Source organism: Jaculus jaculus, chromosome 2, assembly GCF_020740685.1.
Source record: "Jaculus jaculus isolate mJacJac1 chromosome 2, mJacJac1.mat.Y.cur, whole genome shotgun sequence".
Taxonomy (NCBI): Eukaryota; Metazoa; Chordata; class Mammalia; order Rodentia; family Dipodidae; genus Jaculus; species Jaculus jaculus.
In genome coordinates, this window is record NC_059103.1 from 44,062,677 (window position 1) to 44,080,544 (window position 17,868).

At 48.3% G+C, this 17,868-nt stretch overlaps 1 protein-coding gene across 1 annotated transcript in view; it reads right to left on the reverse strand.

Annotated features, from left to right (window-relative positions):
• Nucleotides 1–5,325: 5,325 nt before the first annotated feature.
• Nucleotides 5,326–17,868, reverse strand: part of Rnf165 (ring finger protein 165) — a 120,620-nt gene continuing 108,077 nt past the window's right edge. The window contains exons 4-8 of the mRNA XM_004656814.2: nucleotides 17,377–17,506; nucleotides 15,536–15,640; nucleotides 14,708–14,803; nucleotides 12,937–13,043; nucleotides 5,326–11,628 (exon numbers count right to left, since the gene is read on the reverse strand). Coding sequence (XP_004656871.1) covers nucleotides 11,511–11,628; nucleotides 12,937–13,043; nucleotides 14,708–14,803; nucleotides 15,536–15,640; nucleotides 17,377–17,506 — 556 coding nt within the window. The 3' untranslated portion in view covers nucleotides 5,326–11,510. The remainder of the gene's footprint in view (nucleotides 11,629–12,936; nucleotides 13,044–14,707; nucleotides 14,804–15,535; nucleotides 15,641–17,376; nucleotides 17,507–17,868) is intronic.

A 17,868-nucleotide genomic window follows, 5' to 3' on the forward strand; every position in this document is an offset into this window, starting at 1 on the left:
TCCCTTGCCTTTTAGCTCACTTCCTCACTGCTACCCTCATATTTTTAACCTGGGTCCTAAACGTAAACTGACTAAAGAGTTTGGTTGACTGTTCATGCACAACTCAGAGAATGGTAATCATTCTTCTTCAACATTACTGTCATCTTTGTCATCGTCGTCATCATTGTTGCTGTTGATTTTGAGGCGAGGTCTCATTCCACCCCAAATTGACCTAGAATTCACTCTGTAGCCCAGGCTGGCCTCGAACTCACAAATTAGCCTCCTCTGAGAGCTGGGATTATAGACATGAGCTACTACACCCAGCTCATTACTGCCATCTTATTTACATCTGAAAATTCAAATAACATTGGAGAATAAGGCTAACCACTTAATGACGCTTAAAAATTGGGGCAGCAGCCTTGGGATGTTGGTAAAATGTAAAAACTAGCAAACATGAAACCTTGCATTCCATCCCCAGCACTACATAAACCAGGTATGGCGGGGCAAGTCTGTAATCCCAGCACTCAGGAGGTGGAGGTGGGAGGATCAGAAGTTCAAGGTCATCTTCAGTTGCAAGCAAGTTCAAGACCAGCCTGAGATACATGATTAAATTAATTAGAAAGAAAAGAAGGAAGGAAGAAGGAAGGAAGGAAGAAAGAAAGAGAGAGAGAGAGAGAGAGAGAGAGAGAGAGAGAGAGAGAGAAAGAAGGAAAGAAAGAAAGAGAAGAAAAGAAAAATGAGTTAATGTAGATTTATGGCCAGAGGATTCAATGCACATAACCTCTTACCAAATTCAGTCTTAGTGATTTTTGTGCCTTGACTCCTGGCCTGGCTCACACAGAAGCTGCCTGGGCAGGTACAAGGTGCATGTGGAAAAGTGGCCACTCTCTGATCATGCAGTGCTGGACAACCAGCAGAAATGGCTTCTGAAGTTCATTTGGAAGCACAATTAACATATGGCCACATCTCCCTGTGCTCTTCAGCTTCTGACAGGGCCACCTGGAAGGGCTCCAGGATGTGACTGCCACCATGGTCTTTTTCTGGCATTCATTCATTTTTATAGGGTATAGTCAATGTTTATTGCTACACATATTGGGTCAATACATCACCTATGCCAAAATTATTAAAAATATGCTAATTGTTATAGGTAATAAGATTTTATTTTCTTTTTTGCCTGTGTGTGTGGGGGGGGGGGGTGCATGCACATGTATATGCCCTGAGGCACCTCAGTGGAGTGTGCTCCATTGTTCTTCCACCAGCATCTGTTTGAGCTGAAGCCTCTTACTGATTCTAGAATTTTCCACTTTTGTCACAAGCTCCAGAGGTTGCTGGGTCTTTTCTCCCTTAAGAAACTGGGGTTACAGGCGCTCATAACCCACTAAGCTGCTCATGTGGGTTCTGGAGATTTGTACTCGGGTGGTTTTAGGGCTTTTCAGGCCCTCATGCTTGTGCAGGAAGTGCACCTAACTGCTGAGCCATCTCTCCAGCACAGGATTTGATTTCTTAAAAAACTATTTTGTGGGCTGGAGAGATGGCTTAGCGGTTAAGTGCTTGCCTGTGAAGCCTAAGGACCCCGGTTCGAGGCTCGGTTCCCCAGGTCCCACGTTAGCCAGATGCACAAGGGGGCGCATGCATCTGGAGTTCATTTGCAGTGGCTGGAGGCCCTGGCACGCTGCCTTTTTCTCTGTCTGTCACTCTCAAATAAATAAATAAAAATAAAAATAAATAAATATTTAAAAAATATTTTGTGACTTTCATATTTTTTATTTTTTTCAGTGAAAACAAATTCAGACTCACTGTTTAAAGATAATCAGTGAAGGCTGGAGAGATGGCTTAGCAGTTAAGGCGCTTGCCTGTGAAGCCTAAGGACTCATATTTGACTCTCCAGATCCCACGTAAGCCAGATGCACAAAGAGGAGGCAAGCACAAGGTTGCACATGGCCACTAGGTGGCACAAGCATCTGGAGTTAGATTTCAGTGGCTGAGGCCCTAGCGTACCTCTCTTGCTTGCTTGCTGTCTCTAAAATCAAAAATAATAATAGTGATGTCTTCAAAAGTTGCACTAGGGTTACCAAAACACTGACAAAGCTTTAGGTACTCAAGAAAGTATGACTGCCTATTTGGAGTGATTGTTTTCCGTGTCTCCTTGCTCAGATTTGAACAGAAGGAAGTGAACCACCTAATACTGGTGGCTATTCCTGTGGCAAGGCGGGGCTTTAAGCACTTGAGGTATAAAAGTAGGTCTGAAAATCAAAGCAGTATTTGCTTAACTAGTCAATGTGGCGATGTTTCTATGTATATAATGAATCTAATGTAACTTTCATCATCTTAGTAATGATGTTAAAAGGCAAAAAAAAAAAAAATGCAGTGTATTAAACTGAAACTCTACACTGAAACTTAAAAGTCATGTGGAAGCTGAGAAGTAAAGATGGGGCTGAGTATATTCATTCCAATTTTAAAAATATTTTATCTGTTTATTTGAGAGAGAGAGATGAGGGAGAGAAAATGGGTGTGTCAGGGCTTCTAGCCTCTGCAATTGAACTCCAGATGCATGCGCCACTTTGTGCATCTGGCTTATGAGGGTACTGGGAAATTAAACCTGGGTCCTTAGGCTTCACAGCAAGCACCTTAACTGGTAAGCCATCTCTCCAGCCTTAATTCCCATTTTTAAACTATAATTCTGTGACCAAACTGTAAAGTTTGGTTTATGATATGAGGACCTGTGCTGCTCAATATACATAATACATACATACATACATACATACATACATACATATATATATACACATACATACATACACATACATACATACATATATATATACACATACACATACATACATGCACATACATACATACATACATATATATGTGTGTGTATATATATATATATATATATATATACATATATATATATATATATATGGAGAGAGAGAGATAGTAGTACTAGTAATAGTAGTAGTAAATACTACATAAATAATATATATTTTATTATGTCCTCTGTGACAATTATCTGTATACTTTTTGTTTTGATTGTAACATACTAAAAGTAAGACATAGAAAATAAAATTAAAACCGAGGCAGATGCTATTAATTTTACCCATTTTATAGTTGATGGACGTGAAGCACAGAGCGTAACTTGCCCAGAGTCACGTAGCTACCTGTGTCCCTGTGACAGGAAGGGCGGGGACAGTGCAAAACAGAAGAAAGAACAGCTGCTCTGCTTAGTTGGGGCATGAGAAGGTGCCAGGATAGAAAGTCATTCAGTGCCAAGAGAGTGTGGGCAAAGACATGCTATTTTCTGGGTTTGCTAGTGCTGAAAAGGCATGTGGCTGAGGGCCAAAAGGAGTGGGACAGGTAAACTCCTGGCAATCGGGCGCTGGGGAATAGAAGGGTTTCTGAGGCTGGAAAGGTGGGAAGGCGGCAGGCAGAGACTTCTGCTGCCGCCTGTATGTCCTGGGACTGCACCAGTGTGGTCTGGGACCGAGAGCAGAGCCCCCTCCTCCTCATTCTGGGGGATCATTGGGGGGACCAGGGTCCTCGGAGTCTGTGGAGAGAATACCCCCCCTTTTTCTCCTGGCAGTGCAGTGGGAAAGTGGGGAAATGGGGAAGGGCGAAGGACCAAGGGTGGGTGAGAATTCAGTGGGCAACACGATCAAGGGAAGACGCCTGTCCCACGTTCTCCCTTGTCCCCATCCGGACCCCTTCACAGCAAATGTAGGCAGATGCCGGAGGAAATGGGCCTGGAACCAGAAACCTGTGGCCCATAGAAGGGACCTAGTTGACGAGCCACATCGGGAAGGATAGTGTTTTGCCCATTTTCGTGTGGTAGGTGGACCACTTGTGACAGAGCAAGAACTACATTTGGTTTATGGGCCCAAAGAAACAGGCATGAAATGCATGGAAACCTATAGGCAGTATTGTGGCTCACCTTGCTGGACATGAACTAGGGTTTTAAATAGCTTATTAGCATAGTGGAAAGTACAGACTTTAATAAGGTTACCACTATTGACTCATCATTTCTAACAAATATATCACAGTAATGAGAGATGTTAATGGCAGGGTAGGGGGATGGTGGGAAGGGGGTAGATGGGAATTCTCTATACCTCAGGATCATTTTTTCTTTTGCAGGCTCTAAAACAAAAGTGCCTATTGCTTTTTAAGAAGTTGCTTGGTTGGATTTCTGTTTGGAGCTTATGAAAGAAAGTGGTTTTTTCAGTTCCTTGAGCCCATGCTTTTCTAGGCAGTCTTGAGACCATGAGTGTGGTTTCCTCTAGGGGAAAAGAAATCCACCCCAGCAAGCAAACAGCACTTCGGTTCAAATGTATAGGAGGCCACATTTGAAAGTTGACCTAACTGGGAAAATTTCCCCCTTGAAAGTCTGTAACTAATATTTAGGAAACAGGTTGGTTAGATAGATGGTCCTTCGAGAGAGAAAGGGGAGAAAGATATGGTGTCATTCAGCTTTCCTTGTCACAAAATTCCCTGGGATAATCAGCACCCCAGAAGGGAAAGTGGTTTCAGCTCACAGTTTTGGAGGCTTCAGTCCATGGTCACTGGCTTGTGATACTTAGGCCTGTGAGGAGGCAAAGCACTGATAAGAGTGTGTGGTGAAGGAAATGCTTACTTTTTGATAGCTTGGGAAGCAGAGAGAAGAGGCTGAGGTCCCAATACTCCCTTCAAGAGTATAGCTACTAACTTTCTTCCACTAGGCTCCACCTCTTAAGCATTCCACCACTCCCCAGTAGCACTTGGCTGGGGACCAAACAACACATGGACCTTTGTGGGACATCCCAGATCCAAGCTATAGCTGAAATAGGTAAGACACAAGAAGGATAAGAGCGGAGAGAGAAGGACGGAGAAGCAGAAGAAAGAAGGCAATAGGTGAAAAAAAGAGGATGGGTAATGATGTTACCCATTGAACCAGGTGCCCCCCATAAACTCATGTGTTCTGAATGCTTGGTTCCCAGATGATGGCAATTTGGGAACTGGAGCCTTGCTGGAGGAGGTGTGTTGTTCGGGGCAGGCTTAGGGGTGTTATAGCCAGCTCCTCTTTGCCAAAGTTCAGCTCACTCTCCTGCTGCTGTTTTCCACCTGCTGTGTCAGAGGTGACATCCAGCACCTGATCATGCCATGCTTTCCCGTGGCATCATGGAGCTTCCCCTTGACACTGTAAACCAGAATAAAAATTTTCCTCCCATCAGCTGCTTTTGGTAAGGCACTTTATCCCAGCAACAAGAATGCAACAACAACACTCATGTCAGGGACAAAGAAAGAAGTCCATTCAAAGCTCCCCTCCGACATGTCTTCGATAGGCATGAAATCAAACACCCTATACAAGTGAGATGTAGTTAGCAATGCAGTTCATTTTTATTAGTTATAAATAAAGTACAAAAAATCCACCAAAAGTGAATCTAAGCATTTACACAATTCCTAATGTCTCTGCCTTTTCATTGATGCACTATTGCTTTAATATTCATAATAAATATTCTTCTAGCTTTCTGCTATAAAATAGTCTATGTAGCAAAATGTTGCACAGCACACAGAACAGAACAGCAGGAGAATTACAAAAAAGGACAATCAACACTGAGGATAATCCTTTCACTTACCAGAGGTAACCAAATTACCCCTTCTAGGGCCTGATGCGGCCTGCTCCACAGCTGAGAGAGGAGCCACATCCATGCCTGGGGGTGGGGGGCGGAGAGGACAGGCTGGGAGGGGAGAAAGCTTGAGAGTGGGCCATGGCCAGCCAGGGCACAGGGTCCTCATCCCACTCTGGCCCCACAGAGCAGCATAAGGCATGTCCATCAGGAGCTCTGCCAGGGTTGGTGTCTGCCAGGCCCAGCAGTGCAGTGGCCATACCCACCAGCATGGTGGGTGACTCCACAGGGTGTCTCCAAGGAAAGCAAGGCTCTGGAGTAGAGGTGGAAGGGGAAGCTGGGCAGCAGCGGGCAAGAGGCCCCGTCACAGAGATGAGGCTGAGGGACCATACATGGCCTGGCCACTCAGCAAGACTAGCCAAGCACTGTGGCAACTCCAGATGTCCACTTCCTCCTCCCTGCCAGCACCATGCAACCCCATGCGGCCTCCTGTAAAAGGTGGAGCTCCCCACCAGGCAAAGGCAGTGATATCAAGAGCCAAGACAGGGAGGGATGGCTGGGAGGCAGAAAGAGAGAGAGAGAGAGGAGAGAAGAGGAAGGGAGACAACATGCCCGGGTCTCAGCCAACCCACAGACTCCTTCTAGGGCGCCTGTTTCTCCCAGCCTCCCCCTCATCACTCTTCTATGGAATACTGAGGCTGGATCCAAAACCCCCTGATGCTCTCTTCCATGGCAGGCCTTCCTGCCACAGTCCCTGTGGGGCAGAGGCAGAGGCGAGAAAGAAGGTACTAGAGAGAATGCACCCTCAAACTGTATCCCAAGCTTTTGTCATTGGGTGATGTCACAACCACAAAAGTTCCAGAAGACAGGACAAGAAGGCCACTCCCATTCGAAGGTTTCTATTCTATTTGCCCACTCCCACATACAACCAGGTATGGCATTAAGTGCACCCTCTGAACGACCACCCGGCCTTGGGAAAGACCGTATCTCATATCCAAGGGTGGATGCATCCACCTAACTTACCTTCCTGACATGTGCAGGATGCTGCATCTAAACAGACGTCTGCCCTGAGCGAATTCCCTAGATGTTTGCTCATTCTGTTCTCCATTTCTCCCCTCCCTTTCCTTCTATCCTTTCCCTTTTTCTCCCCTTGGGGTGGGGGTGGGGGGACAGATCTAGCTTGCTAATCTCCCTAGAGCTGTGTCACACCTTTTGAACCAGAGGGATCCTAGAGATCCCTTTATCTTCTTGCCCCAGCATAGAAAATTGACTTTCAAGGCTGGAGAGATGGCTTAGTGGTGAAGGCGCTTGCCTGCAGAGCCTAAGGACCCATGCTCGACTCCCCAGATCCCACGTAAGCCAGGTGCACGAGGTGATGCATGCGCAAGGTGGCACACGTGTCCAGAGTTCAACTGCGATGGCTGGAGGCCCTGGCATGCCTATTTTCTCTCTCTCTCTCTCTCTCTCATAAATTTTTTGTTGTTGGTGTTAAACTTGGATTTCAGACGCTCCTGCTGGTTCTGTGTAAGGGCCCCGAATCTAGAACCTTCGAGATGTGGAGCTCAGGTACAGCTTCCTGGACTCTCTATCGGGGCTAGAGGCTGAGATGAGTGGGCTGAGGAGGTAGGAAGGGAAGGAAGGAAAGCAGCTCAGGCCAGGCTTGCAGGCTTGTGGTGATGGAGAGGGCTTCAGGGGGGTGGTACCAAGGGTCGCAAGTGAGAGGATTACCCCAGTCTGCTGACGAGTGCAAATTATATTTATATATGTGCTAAATACAGTCACTATATTGGAGTTTGTTTTTTTTTTTTTTTTCACTAGATCACAGCGTACAGAATCAAAGGTTTGCATTTCGTATGGAATGTATCCAAAGAGGCCAGCACCACAGTAGGGCAGCTTGCAATCACACACCCTGATAGTTTGGACGAAATAAAGTTCGCAGACTTTTATTTAAAATGGGTTTTTTTGTTTGTTTGTTTGTTTTCATAGTTGTCATCGTACCAATGCATGCAAAGCATTCCACTCCCAGAAACAACGCCAAAATGAGGTAATAGGAGCAATAAAAAAAACATTAGTATCCTTTCTAAATAAATAAATTATAATTAAAAATGCAAAACAACTATAAAAATAATTAAATAAGAATCCACGATATCTACAAGTTAGTCATAAATTATGATTGTTAAATATAAGGCATTTAAACTCACAAAACCCTGTAAACTAGCAACGTGCCATGTTTTTTTTTTATTTTTTGTGGATTTTTTTTTTTTCATTTTTGTTTTTCTATCAGCTGAAATCGCTCTAGCATTTGCTCTACGCGCGCGCAGGGATGAAACACGAAGGGACCTGACAGACGTTGCTACAGCCCCACATGGGGATTGTTTGTCCCGCCGACTTGCGGTGGGGGGGGGGAGGTTTGGGGGATTTCTTCAAGAAAAAAAAAAATCTGGTGTTTTTCTTCACCATTGAAAAAACTGTGCTTGTTTATTAGGCGTAAAGAGTTAAGAATGCTTGCACGGAGGCTGGAGGCCTTTACAGAAAGGAGCTTGTTTGAGTCCTGCCACGGGTGGTGGGCAAAAGAGACGGCGGGCCTGGGGGTCTGGCCAGGTGGAGGCCCGGCTGCCCTCTCTGCCTGTGCCTGGCAGGGCTCGTGGCATTGAGTTGATTGACCGGCGACCTCGGTGGACCTGCTGGGCCATGGCTGCAGTTAAGAGGCCCCTCTTGAACCCGGGGCCGCTCTCACCCCAGAAGGCACTCATGCGTCTCAGCCAGGAAAGGGTCTGAGTCCCTTGAGGTGAGCAGGAGGACTACAAGGCGTCTCCCTCCTGGAGATGGTGGATGTGAGATGCTGAGGCCTGGCGCTGCCTCTTCTCATCCCAGGCTCCCTGACCAGCTGGAGGAACCTCGAGGCAACAGATGCATGCACACTGCTCAGCTTTCCTCCATCCAGTCGGCTGCCCCACTAAGGAATCAGGACCTGGAAGGACTCTAAGTACCCTTCCTGTGCCTGCTTAGGACACAAGGACTCCAGGGAGATGGGCAGGGGAGGGGGCTTCAGGATCTACCCCCTTTCCAGCCCAGGTCCTGATACGACTCTGGGGCACTCAAAGAGTCTGCATGAATGAGAAGGACCAGGCCCACTCTCTCCCTCAGCCTCGGAAGCTGATGTGCGTGCCCACAGAAGTCCTTTGGAACAGCAGGGCAGCTCACAGCTCTCCAACTTGAAAGATGTGTTGATGTTACGGAGGACACAGAATATGTGTTGGGAGGAAATTCGCAAGCATCCAATCCAACCTCCTTGTGTTGCAGCTGAGGAAATTGAGACCCAGAGAGGCAAGAGGTGGGTGTGGGAGGTTCTAGCATCACCGTTTGCCAGTGAAGAGTCTGTACTGGAACCCAGGATACCAACGACAGAAGTTCCTTCCTGGCTCCCTGCCCACTCCTTTTTGACTGGTCAGCCCTTTAGGCCAGCCCCAGAGGAAAGGACAGAAGAGTGACCTAGGAGAGGAGCGACTTGCTTAGACCATCCTTGCTACCTTCAGGCTGAGGCCATCCTCTGATGAAACCTTCATTTTCACAGGGCCATTGGCTGTCGAGCATTCCTAACTTCCCGTGACTATTGGTAAGCAGCGTCCTCACATTCAGATGTCCTTTCCCCACTGTGGGGATGTCCACCTCTGGAGCCATCGTTGACAATTCCACCACCACCCAACACTGCTGGTCCTGGCTCCCTGACTTTTCACCATAAGCTCTCCTAGACGTGTGCCGCTCCTCAGTCGCACTGAAAGTTCCTGTGGTGGGGACATCATCTTCTTAAGTATCGTCTTTCTCAACATCAACTCCAGTAACACACTCAACAGATTCTACAGGGTACCAGAAGATGGGGGCTGGGTGACGGTTCATCTAGATAAGGTTCTGAAATCACCTCCATCCAGGAGCCGCTTCTCCTTCTCTGATCTCAAGTGTCCGGAGTGGTCATTCCTTAGAGACACGACCAGTTGCTCTCTCTCAAACCCAGCTGCCTCTGTCATTTTCACCCACTGGTCACGGTTTCTCCTTCGCTTAACTGCAAGGAATTTCTTCATTTCTAAAACTGGCATCCTGTCCTCTGGTCTTACTGACAAAGGGGCACTGAGACTGGCTAGAGGTCAAGGTGAGGGGGAGCTTCTGAGAACAGTGCAAATGAGGAAAGAGGAGCCTGGGCAAGCGGACAAGGAAGTCTGCAGAATGCCAGCTGATCCAGTGTTTTCTGTTCGTGGGTAAGAGCTGGGATTGTGTTGGAATTTGGTGGATTTGCCACCTCCAGTGTTCTGTCCTCCCATCTCTCTGCTCTGAAAAATTGTGGGGGGGGGGCAGAGCATAAAAACCCACTGTATGGTGCCATTGGGGATCTCCAGATGTGTCTCCTTGAGCACTCCTCACTAACTTGCAAAAGGCCCCATGAGAGAGCGGAGAGCACAGATGTGCTGGGCAGTGTGCATCCTCGGGACAGCGAGGTGAAGCCGAGGGAGGGCAAACAGGGATGCACTGTTTCTCCCGCTGGAAGGAGAAAGAAACAGAGGCACAGAGAAATAACGGGACCTTCCCAAGGTTACTGAAGAGCCAGAGAGGGAGCAAGAGGCCGGAGACACGGAGCCTCCTCACCCAGCCAAGGGGTCTCAGGGCCAGGACCAACTCTGAGGGACTGATCAAGCCTTGAGACATCTGAAAGGAGGCTCAAGTTCCTCTCAAGGGTATGGGCTTGGCCTCAGCCCTGAGTGCTAGCTGAGAGCACTTTGGCCAAGGCCAAGTGTGCATCACCTATGCGGTTTTATCTGCATCATCTAGTTATTTTTTATTTTATTTTATTTTATTTTTTTGCATAGGGAGGCAGTGGCTACATTGCCTCTTTGTGACAAGATGAGAGCTCAGGCTGAAGGAAGGAGCTGGAGCAAGCAAGGACCCTCTGGCTCCTGGAAACACAGGGGCAGCTGTAGCTGGAGGCAGTGTCCTCCCTGGTTCAGGGTGGAACCCAGGAAAACAGCTGGGGCCCTAAGTCTGGAGAGCCCACCTTGAGACACACTCCCCATTCACTTGCTGGCGTTCTGCCCCCCTTGCCTTGCCTGACACCCTCAGAAGCCCCAGTGAGCCCCGAGTAGATAGACTCTCTTCAGCCCCTTTTCCCAGATGCCTCCGTGCACTGTAAACATGAGAAAACCAAAAGCCAAGGAAAAAAACAAAAAACAACAACAAGACACAACACCCCTCCCGCCTCCCAGCCTGGGTGAAAAAAATATATATATCTTTTTCACCGTGAACAGGATTTGGCTCTTTTTGTTGTTTGTTGTTGTTGTTTACCTTTGATTCCTTTTCTCTCATAAGGACGGGAAGATTGGGGCTGTCGTTGGTTGGCTAGGTCAGGCACCAAAACAAGAAACTCAATGAGAAATATTTGGTGCAAGTTCGGTAATAGCGACATGTCCACCACAGATGACTAGAGCACCACACACGACATTTTTCTTAAGCTAACATGCTCCGGCTGCCATCCACAGAAATAGCTAGAGACCCCTACATGGTTTCTACGTGGTCGAGAGGTATATACACAATCCTTCAAAGGACAGGATTGAGGGGCCGGTTTACCAGCTAGTACCCTCGGGATCACACCTAGTTCTCAGCAGCTGGGCCCCCCCTTCCCGCCCCTGCTCTGGGCACGGCCAGCTCCCTCCTTCCTGAACAGCAAGGCGGATGGGGCAGTCGCCATTCTGGATGGGTGGGTCCTCCCCAACCCTCCTCTCTCAGACTCTGCTACCAGCAACTTCCTCTTTCCACGAAATGTGCTTGCAGGCGTCTTCTCTACGTCAAATGGCTCAGAAGGCAAAGTTTGGCTGCAAGGGCTATGGCCGTGGGGGTGGGGGGACCTGGTGAAGGAAATGGGGTGTCCACTGGCTAACTCCTCCCTCAGCTGTCGGCTCCCAGTTGTGTCTCAATGTCCACTCGGCAGATGGGGCATTTCTTGCTCATGGCCAGCCACTGGTCCACACACAGTTGATGGAAGAGATGCATACAAGGTAGGCGCCTGGAAGAGAAAGGAGAAGAGAGGAGAGGAGAGGAGAGGAGAGGAGAGGAGAGGAGAGGAGAGGAGAGGAGAGGAGAGGAGAGGAGAGGAGAGGAGAGGAGAGGAGAGGAGAGGAGAGGGGAGGGGAGGGGAGGGGAGGGGAGAAGAGAGAGAAGAGAAGAGAAGAGAACAGAAGAGAAGAGAACAGAAGAGAACAGAAGAGAGAGAAGAGAAGAGAAGAGGAAAGAAGAAGAGAGGAGAGGAGAGGAGAGGAGAGAAGAAGAGAGGAGAGGAGAAGAGAGGAGAGAAGAAGAGAGGAGAGGAGAGGAGAGGAGAGGAGAGGAGAGAAGAAGAGAGGAGAGGAGAAGAGAGGAGAGGAGAGGAGAGGAGAGAAGAGAAGAGAAGAGAAGAGAAGAGAAGAGAAGAGAAGAGAAGAGAAGAGAAGAGAAGAGAAAGGAGAGGAGAGAAGAAGAGAGGAGAGGAGAGAAGAGGAGAGGAGAAGAGAGGAGAGGAGAAGAGAGGAGAGGAGAGGAGAGGAGAGGAGAGGAGAGGAGAGGAGAGGAGAGGAGAGAAGAGAAGAGAAGAGAAGAGAAGAGAAGAGAAGAGAAGAGAAGAGAAGAGAAGAGAAGAGAAGAGAAGAGAAGAGAAGAGAAAGGAGAGGAGAGAAGAAGAGAGGAGAGGAGAGAAGAGGAGAGGAGAAGAGAGGAGAGGAGAGGAGAGAAGAAGAGAGGAGAGGAGAGGAGAGGAGAGGAGAGGAGAGGAGAGGAGAGAAGAGAAGAGAAAGGAGAGGAGAGAAGAGAAGAGAAGAGAAAGGAGAGGAGAGAAGAAGAGAGGAGAGGAGAGAAGAGGAGAGGAGAAGAGAGGAGAGGAGAGGAGAAGAGAGGAGAGGAGAGGAGAGGAAAGGAGAAGAGAGGAGAGGAGAGGAGAGGAGAGGAGAGGAGAGGAGAGGAGAGGAGAGGAGAGGAGAGGAGAGAAGAGAAGAGAAGAGAAGAGAAGAGAAGAGAAGAGAAGAGAAGAGAAGAGAAGAGAAGAGAAGAGAAGAGAAGAGAAGAGAAGAGAAGAGAAGTCAGATGATTGGCAGAAGGACAGGCAAACTAGGACCACTGGAGAATTGCCCAAAAGAACTCTTGGAACCCTGCTCATGGAGTGAGGCTGTGGCTGACAAGGTAAGTCAAGATGGGCAGTAAATCTCAAGGCCCTCCTCTGTGCAGCCCTGGGCTTTGTCTTACAAACATCTGGACCACTTATACTGTCTCCTTACATTTTGCCTTGATGAGTCCAGATGCATGAGCACAGAAAGGGAAGGGAATGGAAAAAGTAGTCTCCTACCTCACATCTTCTCCATCCTCCAGCATAGACAGACAAATTGTGCATTTCTCATCCGTGTCCGACTCGTCTCCTTCGTCCTTCTTGCCCTTGCCATCCTGGGGTCTTCGCTACAAGAGCAGAGAGAGGAGCATTTGTTACCTGGGACAGACTCATGTGATGCCACTGGCTTGCACCCATAGCCTCCTCTTCCCTCGGGAGTGAGTCTCTCTTTAAGTTCTCTTCTCCAGAACTGCCCATTGCCTCAGAAGAGAGAGGATTAAAGAGGAGTGAGGAAGAGCTCAGGTGGTTGTCACCATTGTTGTCCCAGGCACTGTCAAGGCCCTCAGTGTTTGGAAGAAATCAGGCTCCTAATGGATCCACTCTTTGCAAAGCTTTGCTTGTGCCTAGCAAGCTACCTCTCTCTGTTCTCACACGGTCTGCTCCCTCTCACACCTTGTCCAACCTGGACCCCCTGTCTCCAGGCTTCTCTGTCCACAATCAGATCCAGCATGCTTCTTTCACACTTCCATCATTCATTCATTCCACTAGTATCTTTCCACTTGCCCTCTCAGTCCTAGATGAACACAAAGCTCCTCCACCATCATTAACCCCTGAAATATGTAGCACATGAGGAATGATCTTGTGCTGTTGAGCTTCCCTCCCTATCCAGGATGTCCCCTTAAGACAGGCACTGCTTTACATGAGGTTAGACATCGTGTGGGCACACTGTGCATTGCTCTTGACTTTCATGTTCCTATTTGTGCGTCTATGCTAATATCCTGAAAATTGTTAACCACACCCTGCATAAAGTTTTAGGTTCTGGGAAGTGAATTTGTAAAATTGCTTGCTTATTTTCATTTTTTATTAAACTAGACTTTGTGTAGCAGTTTTACTTTATATAAAAATTGAGCAAGAAGTATCACATAATTTCCCCAACATTACCTTCTCACATTGTCTCATATACTTGCTAATAAGTATATTATTATACTTATATAACTGATGCTCATGGCCAGCTACTGGTCCACACACATAACTGATGGCCCAGTATCGAATGACTATTATCAAATGAGGTCCCTCAGTGGACAGTAGGATTTGTTATGGGTTGAATCTGTTACGTCCCCTGAAGACTCCTGTGTTAAAGGCTTGACTGCTCACTGATGGGCTTTTGAGAAATGATTGACTCCTCATTAGTGGCTTAGTCCACTGATGCATTCATAATCTTATGGCATTATTGGGTGGTGGAAACTAAGGAGGTCAGACCTCAGTGGAGGAAGTAGGTCACTCGGGGTGTGCCCTACAAGGGTATATCTTGTTGCTAGCTCCTTTGCATCTCTCTGGTTCCCAGCTGCCATGGGGCGAACAGTCTTTCTCCACCATGCCCCAATGTCACAATGCCGGGTCTCACCACAGACCCAGACACACAGAGCCACGTGACCATGGACAAACTTCTGAAAGTGTAAAATCCAAAGTAAGCCTTCCTCCTCTAAGTTGCTTTTCTCAGGTATTTTGTCACACAGATGGAGAAGCTAACATTCCCCCGCCCCAGTTCACTATGTTGAACCATCCTGTTGAATCTGCCCTCCTCCTCCACTGGTGAGAAGCCTCCATCTTCCCTCCTGACCACACCTGACACAGGCAAGTGAGGAGGCCATGGAGAGACACGCTGGCCACAGAGCGTCCAACCAGAGCAAAGTGTTCTGGACAACAGGCTTTGCCCCCTGTAGACAATCATAGCAGGGTCAGGTAGACAAACTGCCAACTCCCTTCTCCTTCCCTGACTGTGCGGGCTCACCTTCTTGTACTTGTGGGGGAAGGTGAACCTCTCAATGGTGTTCTGTACGGCTCCCCGAGTCACACTGCCCAGCCTGTCCTCGAGCTGCAGCAGCTCCTGCAAGGAAGGAAGCACAGACACACGCAGACTCAGATCGAGGCAGCTGGACAACAAGAGGCCCCTCCTCCACCATCAACGCCAGGTGGGACACGAGGGAGTCAGTAATTACGGTAAATACTACTGGGGTGCAGCATCTTTAAGACAAAACAAATGTTTGTTTGTTTTTTTTTTTTTTAAAGTCCAAAGATGGAGGGATTGCTTAGTGGCTAAGGCATTTGCCTGCGAAGCCAAAGGACCCAAGTTTGATTCCCCAGTACCCACATAAGCCAGATGCACAAGAGGCACATGCATCTGGAGTTCGTTTGCAGTATCTAGAGGCCCTGGTGTGCCCATTCTCTCTCACTAGCTTGGGGTCTCTCTCTCACTCTCTCTCTCTCTCTCTCTGATTGCAAATAAATAAATAAAATTTAAAAAACTAAAACAAGCAAAGAAAGAAAGAAAGGCAACAATCTTTTTAAAAAGTCCACGCTGAGCCAAATACCATCTGCACCTGAGGAGGGTGAGGGGTGTGGAAGATATGAGAAGGAGGCACCCACATTTCCACCAGAAAGCAGCTGGTTGATACTGCAAGGCTGTAGTTTCTCTACACACTCTCTTTTTCTGTCTTACTTTCAGCCCCTGGGGATTCCCACTACCCATGCCCTACCCACCAGTAGGGACAGGCAGAGAAAATGATGGGTGATAATGATGGCTTGATGGCTCACCAACCTAGTTGGCAGAGTAACATACCTCATAGCTCTCCCGCACAGCAGAGGTGTGTCTGCTGGGATTTAGTCCCTGGAGAGCAAGGAAGTGAAGCTGGGGGTAAGGGTAGTTCCGGATCTCGTGGACGACCTGATGAGAAGAAAACGATTTGGATAGAAGAGGATCCCAGGCTGCTTCTGTACCCAGCAGGGAACTCTTCCACAGCCACCAGCCAGCACACACGAAACTGTCTCTTCTGCTCTTATATCCTTCCTTTTTTCACTAAGAACCAAGCTGGTGCCTGAACTAGTCTAGGAAGGACTATCTGTAAAGTGACAGCCCACCCTGATGGGACACCCACTGCCCAGCAGCACCCTTCTGAGTACCCCATGTTGACTAACCAGTTAATCACATTGCCCGATGGAACAGTGGGTGAAATTACAATCCTCACTTTACTGATGGGGTAAGTGAGGCACAGAGACCTTAAATAATTGAGTCATGTCATGCAAAACCAAGTTACAGAACCAGGACTCCAATCTAGGCAGCGGGGCAACAGGAGTCCTCTCCACCACCATCAGAGCCAGGTGAAACTCAAAAGAGTCAGTAATTAAAGTAAGCACTACTGGGGTGCAGTATCTTTAAGAAAAAAACAAAAGAAAAAAGAAAAGTCCATGCTAGACAAAATGCCGGCATTTTAAAGACAGACTCCAGCCTTGAACTGGCTCAGCGCTTCCTCACTCCTCTCCAGCCATGGCTAGGAGTCAGAGGAGCCAGCCAACTTCCAACAAGCTCCTCCATCACTTCATGTCCTGGGACTAGTTACTCAGCCCTTCTAAACCTCAGCTTGCCTGTCTTTAAGATGGGGAGGACGTGGCGTAGAGGGACTGGGAAGAGGAAGGAAAAAGGGTTATAGTGCTCATCACTGAGCCTGATATGCAGCTGAGTGTTTAATGAGTGCGTCAAAGATAACCCAGGGAACATCAGATCTGACATGCACTTGAGTGACAGACTGCTCCTCTAAGTACATTATTATACAAAAAAGGAGGGCTGGAGAGATGGCTTAGAGGTTAAGGTGTTTGTCTGCAAAGCCGAAGTACCCAGGTTCAATTCCACAGTGCCCACGTAAGCCAGATGCACAAGGTGGCACATGCATCTGGAATTTGTTTGCAGTGGCTAGAGGCACTGGTGTGCCCATTCTCTTACTCAAATAAATTTTAAAAAAATTTAAGGGTATAAGAAGCTGCGTGGTTAAATGACAGAGAAGGTAGGGAAGGTATGTTCTGCTTTTGGACAACAGCATGAACCATCTAGAAGAAAGACTTTCAGTCTTCCACTTCTATGGGCTGGACACCCTCACTTCCATCTCATGCAGTTTGAATCCCAGAGCTAACCTGATTCTTCACACACATTCCGGGCTCTGCAGTCTAAGCCTGCCTGCGCCTGGGGACGAAGGTGGCCTGGGCTTGCAGGCCAAGGTCCAGGGCTCTTTCTGGAATCTTTTCTGACCCTCACATCAGACCAGCATTCACATTCCCATCTCAAAAACATGTAAGACCACACCCAGGGAATTAAATGAGGCCATATATATGAGGGACGGAGTTTTTCCTCCCTCGTGCCAGGGACAGGAGTCTCCCCATAGACTGCAACTCACCATGCTCCCTCTGCCACTCCAGCTTTCTTCAGCAATACTGGCTTCTGGCCTAGTTTCCTCCATTCCCATCAAGCCAGCCTAAGTATGGCTGTTGACTGAGGGGGGCTGTAGTTGGGAGGCCTGAGAGCCAGAAGTCAGGGGAGCCTAGGGCCAGAAGACCCGAGGTCTCAGCCCACCGGCAGCACTCAGTAAGCAGCAAGGGAGTTTGTTTCCACTTAGGGCCCCCCACACTCACCATCTGCGTGGAGGAGGAGTTCCGGGGAAAGTGGTGCATCCGAGGAGTGGCTAGGTAATGCTGATAGTGCTGAGGGATGGGCCGCACCTGGAACTGCGCGGGGCTCAAGCCAGCGTCCACACTGAGATCCCTGCGGGGACACGCCGTGTGAGACCCCAGGCGCAGCAAGGATGCACCATGGGTTCCAGGAGAAGCTGGACTTGTCAAGCCTGTGGCACTGACTCAGGGACACACTGCCTCACTCCCAGAGGAAATTCTATGATGTCTGAGGGAACCCCCCCCCAGCAGCCCAGACCTTGTAAACCACCTCAAAATGAGTGCCCGAAGCACCCTCCCAAGACAAAAATCCTTCAAGGAAGCATCCAGATGGAGCAGGTGAGGGAGGGGCCATGGTCATGTTTTTACCATTCCATTCTGGACACTACAGAGGCAATGGGCACCTTCCCCTATAACTGTTCCTACAGGCTAGAAAGCTATCCTAGCCCTCCCCAT